Source organism: Montipora foliosa, chromosome 4 (assembly GCF_036669935.1).
Source record: "Montipora foliosa isolate CH-2021 chromosome 4, ASM3666993v2, whole genome shotgun sequence".
Lineage (NCBI taxonomy): Eukaryota > Metazoa > Cnidaria > Anthozoa > Scleractinia > Acroporidae > Montipora > Montipora foliosa.
This window is the reverse complement of record NC_090872.1, coordinates 22,223,099-22,230,598: the sequence shown is the minus strand read 5'-3', so window position 1 is coordinate 22,230,598 and position 7,500 is coordinate 22,223,099. Positions and strand designations below refer to the sequence as shown.

General features: G+C 41.4%; 1 protein-coding gene across 2 annotated transcripts in view; it reads right to left on the bottom strand.

Moving 5' to 3' along the window:
• Nucleotides 1-7,500, bottom strand: part of LOC138000288 (FERM domain-containing protein 4A-like) — a 27,660-nt gene that overhangs the window by 5,689 nt on the left and 14,471 nt on the right. The window contains exons 11-16 of one of the 2 annotated variants that reach the window (XM_068846598.1): nucleotides 6,847-6,873; nucleotides 5,791-5,932; nucleotides 5,148-5,292; nucleotides 4,324-4,457; nucleotides 3,206-3,331; nucleotides 1,403-1,468 (exon numbers count right to left, since the gene is read on the bottom strand). In XM_068846598.1, the coding sequence (XP_068702699.1) occupies nucleotides 1,403-1,468; nucleotides 3,206-3,331; nucleotides 4,324-4,457; nucleotides 5,148-5,292; nucleotides 5,791-5,932; nucleotides 6,847-6,873 (640 nt within the window). The remainder of the gene's footprint in view (nucleotides 1-1,402; nucleotides 1,469-3,205; nucleotides 3,332-4,323; nucleotides 4,458-5,147; nucleotides 5,293-5,790; nucleotides 5,933-6,846; nucleotides 6,874-7,500) is intronic. The other variant, XM_068846599.1, reaches the window with a different exon arrangement.

Below are 7,500 nucleotides of genomic sequence, written 5' to 3'. Positions count from 1 at the left end.
TTCAAAACATAAATCAAAAGAAAACTGATAAAAAAGAAATTGTAAGGTGAGCGAGGCAGCGGGAAGAACTTACAAAGTGCTAGCCTAAACTTTTTCAAGCTGAAAAGACAACAGCGAATTCAACGTATAGCCCCTCCCACCCCTCACAAACAATAGGGAGCTTGAGCTCGCGCCTTTTTGAGACGCGGACGACAACCGGAAGGGAACATTTTGCGTCCCAGGACAGTGGTGTCCCCAAGAGTTTTATAATAATCATCTCTAATGGAGAAAAGATATAGAGGATATTACATGACCGCGCGGAGATACGAAATTTCTCTTCGAGTGTTGAATTCACGAGTGAGCGCAGCGAACGAGTGAAATATTTTTCAACACTCGAAGAGAAATCTCGTATCTCCAAGCGGCCATGTAATATTCTGTTTATTATATAAAACACCAATGAAATACTAAATCATTTCACAAAATGCCGCGAAAGGCGCGATTTTTATATGTAACCATAACAACAGTGATCTTTTCACGTGTGAAAGTAACAGGTTATTTTCATGTGTAATATCATGTTTTCGCGCAAAAGCTCACTCGGTATTTCATTGGTGTTTATATAATAAAACTGTGGTTGTGTGAAGACAAGTCAAAAGTGAAAACAGCTCACTTCCGGTTGCCGTCCGCGTCTCAAAAAACCCGTGCGCTAAAGTTCCCTAATAGGGAACTTAACGACGGCCGCGAGAACGCCACGTATCAATAGGTTTAAATAGCAAAAACAATAGTCCTTCACGCTCTGTACGTGCGTTTTACATTTTGATACATTTCTTTGCCGTTCTCGTCTTGACAACGATGTGAAATGATCAAATTTGATGTCATGTGGAGGACGAGAGCAACTGACGATGACTTTTTTATTTTCGCTCTTAATATCCACACCGTTCTCCCAATTTTATTCTTGGAATGTGCATTCACACTTTCCAAGCCGAGCGACTTGGAGTAATCGCAAAGGTTCCGGCCACTTCAAAAGACAACTTAGAGCTATTGTACCTGAAATGTTACGAACGATTTTTCGGTAAACACACACACAAAATGAACGATTCACCACCGTTGTATGGTCAAGTTGTCGTCAAGAACTTAAATTTAGGTACTTCAAGTTGTTGCGGTGATGCATACGGCAAAGAAGTACACTTGCGTTCGGCAATTACAGCACAATTTTCCCCTCTGGTTTGAATCCAAGGGTGATGGCATTTAATCCTCCGGGCGGAGGCACGTTTGAGGTGTTGTTGTTGTTACCAAAGACGCCATCTTGCTTCGCTGGCAGGGGACGACAAACAAATGATTTCAAACGCAAAACACCAACGCCGTGAGTGGAATGCGGGCTAAGCTTTCGAAGCGTTTTCGTTACCGTGGTCTGTGTTTACTCTACCTGAGCGGCTGTTGTGATTTGAGTTTGGATTTCAACTTCTCGTGCCATGGACTTGATCTCTTCGTCCTACAAAGCAAGTTAAAGGTACACAATTATGCCATGGAGGCAGTGTGGCCCAGTGGTTAGGGCGCTTGCCTTGAAATTCGGGGATCCCGGGATCAAGACACGTTCTGACCACTGGTTGGATTTGTTCCTGGTAGTCGCTGGTGCAACATCTCAGCTGCACTTGTAAATAGCCAACTAGCTTGCCTCCGGCCAGTTGGCATTCTCAACAATTGTTGTTGAATGTTCTGTTCTGTCATGATTCTGTTTCATTGGTCCTGAAAGGCCCCTCTGGGGAGCGGTCAATTAAAAAAAAAATTTTAAATAAAAAAAATTACTTTTGTTCAGAACGCAAGGTAAGGTTCACACTACAACCAGGGACCGGTTGCTCTAAGCCTGGTTAGCGCTAACCGTTGGTTAAGATGTATCAAAACCTATACGTTTCCATGGTATTTAACGCTGGTTAGCGCTAACCATGCGCTCGACTCCGGATCGAGTGGTCCGGGTTCGGGGCCTGGCCGGGGACATTGTGTTGTGCTCTTGGGCAAGACACTGTACTCTCACGGTGCCTCTCTCCACCCAGGTGTATAAATGGGTACCGGCGTAATGCTGGGGGTAACCCTGCGATGGACTAGCATCCCATCCAGGGGGGAGTATAAATACTCCGAGTCGCTTCATGCTACTGAAACCGGAGATAAGCGCCGGCCTGATGAGCCTTCTGGCTCTTAAGCAGAGACTTTACCGCTAACCACGCTTCGAGAAACCCGGGCAAGGTTGTCAATCACACGTAGTTCAAGATACTACTCTGGTTTGCGAAAGTATCAGAATTTGCCATTTCCGAGATCATGTCTGCCTGCTCTTCAAAGCGAGTCTAAGTCCCAAGCTTTTCTTCGTTTTCATTCATATGTAAAGTAGAACTAATTACCATAGCAAAAACTTCGCATTTAGACTCGCTTTGAAGAGGAGGCAAACCTGAACTCGGAAGTTCTCAAATTTCTCCAAACCAGTGACCATATGGGAAAAAAGGAAATGTTATTAAGACCATTTTAAATGAAACAATTGTCGGAGTCATGTCATGTTATTTGGCACTCGCTATTTTTCTTTCTGTTCACTTAGTCTTTAAATGTCGAAAAGAAATAATAAACAAACGCCACTAAAAGGACCTCGAAATTAGAATAACGACCCCAGGCGTATATTCGGGCATTCACAACATGTTATCAAGAATCACACGCCCTTTTTTCGACCAATAAGAAGCAAGGTAAAAGCAACCCTTCCCCACGCTTTGAGGCAGTCAAATCTAACAGCTACATATTCTGATTGGTTTATACGCTCCTTTGAAATGTTGCGATTGGCCAAAGCAATTACTACGCAATGGTTTCACAACATTCAATTGAAAACCGCGCTTAATAAAGTTGAAGCTGTTTGCCCCCGTCTTTCAACATTGTTGGGTATGCGCTTGCGCACTAATCGGTCCCTGAATGACGTATCCATGTCCATATCCATAGTAACAGCCGCGGCTTTATCCTGGGACTGAATACAAGGCCTCTCGTGAGCGTGGTTGAATAAAATGTTGATGTGTTGACACCGTTTTCCCACCCCAGCAGTCAACATCGTTCAACAAAATCGAACAGATGTTGAAGAAAATGTTGAAGGAACTAACTTGCACTTCGACCGTCTTTGAACAGAAGGCTCCGTTCAACACTATGAACGGCTTTTGATAATATTCACAAATTTATTTATTTTTTCAACTCTCTTACATACCTTTTCGGTTTCACCATTGATAATGAATTCTGAGAATTCAAAGGCAGTTCCAACTCTGCGTCTGATTGGTGGGAGGGGGCTACCAGGAGTGTACGGTGTCTCTGGAGGATACTCACCAATTAATTCCTAGGATAAGTTAAATGAATTACGTTAACACACTTTAGAGATCAGCAAGCCACAAAATGATGTTCTCGTTGCCTAAGTTCCCTACTGTTACTAAGGAGACGACAATAATTAATTGTTTGTTTGTTTGTTATTTATTTGTTCAAGCAGGTTGAAGTATTGGCAAAAATTCAGCTGATGTGGACCTGCTATACCCACCCACCCATACACAGTTCACGAAGGACAGCCAAAACACCTGGAACTTTATCCCCTACTCTTCTCGAATAGTGTGTGGGTTCTTTAACGTCCCACAAGGAACTTAGGAACAAAGAAGATATTTGTGAGACGGGGCCTACGGTTTATAGTCCTTATCCGAGAAGACTTGAAAGTCTATAACCATTTGTGGATGTTATTACAAAGGCAGCACTTTCTCCTCAGTTATTTTAAGACCCTGAGTGTTGGTTCGGGCGGAGTCTAATTCACGACCTCCCACATGGTAGCCCTGGTGCTCAACCAATTGTTAATCCCGGCTAGTGAAAAGAAGAAATGATTCTTTCCAACCTCGTTCCCGAGGTCCCTTTTCTCTGCCTCCTTTGTTGACGACATTTTCGATTGTGAGTGGGGGATACACGAGCTATCTCCTACGAGTCTCTTATTGGTCAGTGGTAGAGCATCCGACCTCGTAAACGGAAGGCCGTTTCCCGTGTATCACCCGATTCGTCATCAAAAATAGTCTTATGTCAACAACTCCATAATAATCCAGGAAGAAAGCTTTGCCAATTGTTCCAAAGCAAAGCAAAGCAATTTGCTATGTCCCCTCTCAAGAATGAGACCATCCCTATAAGAAGCTGGGATGTACGATAAATTTGATGTTTTACGGCTAAAGAAGAAGAAGAAGAGGCCAAAGAAGTGTAACAATATTAAGATTTGAAGTTAGATGGACCAAAACAATTGAAAGTTTCAGACCCAATTAAACGGTTTTGTGAGCGTTTTCACACCCAAATCACTTCACTTACTGCTTCTTGTATGCACAGTTTTCTCAGCTCTCCTGTCCTTTCCTTCAGTTTCTCCATCAATGCTTCCTTTCTCGCTGCTAAAGCTGTTAACATTTCCCGCTCAGCTGCTTTGGGAAGAGATGACAAGTTGTCACCTGAGAGAAAAATAACGAAATCAAATATATTTTAGTAAAACCTTCGTACACACACACACACAAAAGGTAAAGTCAATTTACTTAACGTCGATAGTTCCTTTCGTTACGAGGAAGATATCATTGAAAGCCGACGGTGCACCCTTTATCCCCGTCACTCCGCCAGTTCGCCATTTTCGGCGGATATTTAACGCTACAGCTACACGGGTCAGAGGAAAGTCGAAACAGACGTTGAAGTCCTCGAGGATCGAAATGGGGACCTCTTACTCCGAAAGGCGCGCACAAACCAACTGCGCTATGCCTGTTCGTACTCCACAAAAGAGAGTTCTTCTAAAATAGACCAATTTCGATATATTAAAATTCAGTCCTAAACAAAAGACATCATCTCGAGGCTCTGGGGAATAAATATAAGGATTTGTATGAGTTTATTCTCCAGAGCCTCGAGATGATGTCTTTTGTTTAGGACTGAATTTTAATATATCGAAAGTGGTCTATTAATGCGTTATATCGATGACTGCTAGCAGACTACATCCTGAATTTTCTCACAAGAGATGAAAGAAAAAGATACTTGGCAGTATCAAGCAAAGTAAATTGACTGAAGATGAGCGCAAACGCTCTTTTTCCAGAAAAATACAAAGCCTACTCTAGATAACAAAGCACAACACCGCTCAACAATGAAAATAAAACAGTTACCTCCATTCATACTAAGGCTGGAAATGCTGCGAGACTGATCACTCTTGGTGCTTAAACTCTCTGATGTTGATGATGGAAGAGACCCTGTTGACTGGGACAGCTCCTTTGCCATGTCTCTCAGGGTTCTGCGTTGCGTTACTTTAGCCTACAACACAGACAAAATCCCGGCATGAGGACTCCGATGCAAAGCCGACACTTACAAGAAACAAGTGTTACTCTAACTGCCCCCCCCCCCAATCCCCCCGGGAATCGAAGATACCTGGAGTAGGGAGAGCTTACACAATATCCTGATACACCCCAGGCCTGGGTTTCTCGAAGCATGGTTAACGCTAACCAGCGTTAAATACCATGGAAACCTATAGGTTTTGATACCTCTTAACAAACGGTTAGTGCTAACCATGCTTCCAGCCACCGGCCCCAGATCAAATACTTCGCATGTAGCCAGCCATTTACCACAACCTCACCATGAGCCCTCATTCAAGGAAGCCATCAGACAGATTCAGTTTGTCAGAGGAAAAAGGGAAAAACACTTAATATTGAGACAAACACACGTGAATATAAAGACCTCAGCAGCCGTGATCCACATGAGGCTTCCCTGGCGAGTCAAACTGTACCCCACCTTTAAAAAGTCTCTTTCTCTCACCTCCACTTGTTTCTTGTCCAAATAGAACTGATGCTGACTTATAGCCATGGTCCACATCGTTTTGGCTAATGCCGCTGTGCTTGAAAACCAGGCATGTACCATCATGCTTCCGATACCTGGCTTGCGAGTTAATGTGTTGGACCTGAAAAAATCGAAAATACATGCTTGTAACAATGAAACGATGCATGATAGGTCGCTTTCATTCAAAGATAGATGCATACTGTAAAATGAGAAAATGTGCACACAATAAAATGTCTTAAGGCCTCCCCTTTTCTTAAGATCCTCAATAAGCTTTCTACCCATGGAAAAGCTTTCTGAGTTCCATCAATGTTTTGCACAGACTTCTTTGCGTTTACAGTGCGACACGCCTTATCGTGGCCACCTAAGAAACTTCTTTTACAAATTGTCTGCCAATCAGAATGTGTGAATTGACAGTCACGCCTCCTTGCAAAGTTCGCACAGTTGTAAGTTGAACTCCGTTGCATGGGTTGTTGAGTTGACGCATTTACACGTAATTGTCAAATGTGAAAGTTTGTTGGGTGCCCACGGTAAGGCGCGTTGCACTGTAAGTGAACAAATCAGGCACATCTTTCAGTTGCAATAATCCAAGTATAATAATACTATCACATTAATGCTTATACTAATTTAAAAAGATGTATTACGCATTACAATGAGGTTTTTACTGTTTTAAAACACTTGATGAAGACTTAATCAGAGAAGGCAATTACCGAGGGTGAACAAAATTAATATGATCTTTATTTATTTATTAACCTGATACTTAGGGTTATGAAAAGAGAAGTACACAACTAAAAGCATTTTAATAGCCAAGACAGTTAAAATTAATGTGATCCATTAAAACCTTATGGTTAGTTGTTAAATGATTGACGGTTTAGAGCTTCATCATCTTTTCCTGGCAGCAAACAAGGTTATTTCAAGCAATGTTTAAACAGAGAAAATTTATAGGCATCAACATGCGAACTAATGCATTGAGAAAATCTCTTTTCAATGATCTTTTATTTGTGTATCAAGAAAGGTTGTCCACTAAATGTGACATACCAAACTTTAATGTCTTTAAATTCATATCTGGAATATGGAAATTGCAAAATGGTATTAAAGTTTAAAATAACATAGTGCACGAAGATGAAAATGGTTGACATATCAAGGCAAATGGGATTTCATTAATTATTATAAGAGCTAGGCATGGTCTGAAAAAGGACCTTTTTGTGAAAAGCAATGACAATAATGAGCTTTTTTCAGATTTCGATGCTTTAACATATCATATGCAGATATTTTGCAAGTTGCATAGTAATACGAGCAATGAGCAAAATGTCCGCGAGTATTATATGTTAAACCATCGAATAAGAGATTTATTATTCCACTACAAAAAGGTGTTATTTTCATTCAATTTTATCTGGTAAGAGTGTTTCTAAAAAATGCATTAAAAATGTTAAGGGAACTTGCGAACAATGTAAACAGCACAAAAAGCCACCAAAATTAATGTCCTTTATGTGATTGTATAAACGAAATGAGGAGAGACAAGCGATGAAAAGCTAAATTCTCAGGCTTTGTATCACGTTGAAAACAATTTTTTTCATTGAAAAACTGCCGTTCCATCCGTATTTGCTCTGTTCTAAACCGGTCAAACCGGGACACTACAGTGTATTAACATCTCACATTTTGCGCTTTCTCTTGACCAAATATGGTAAAATG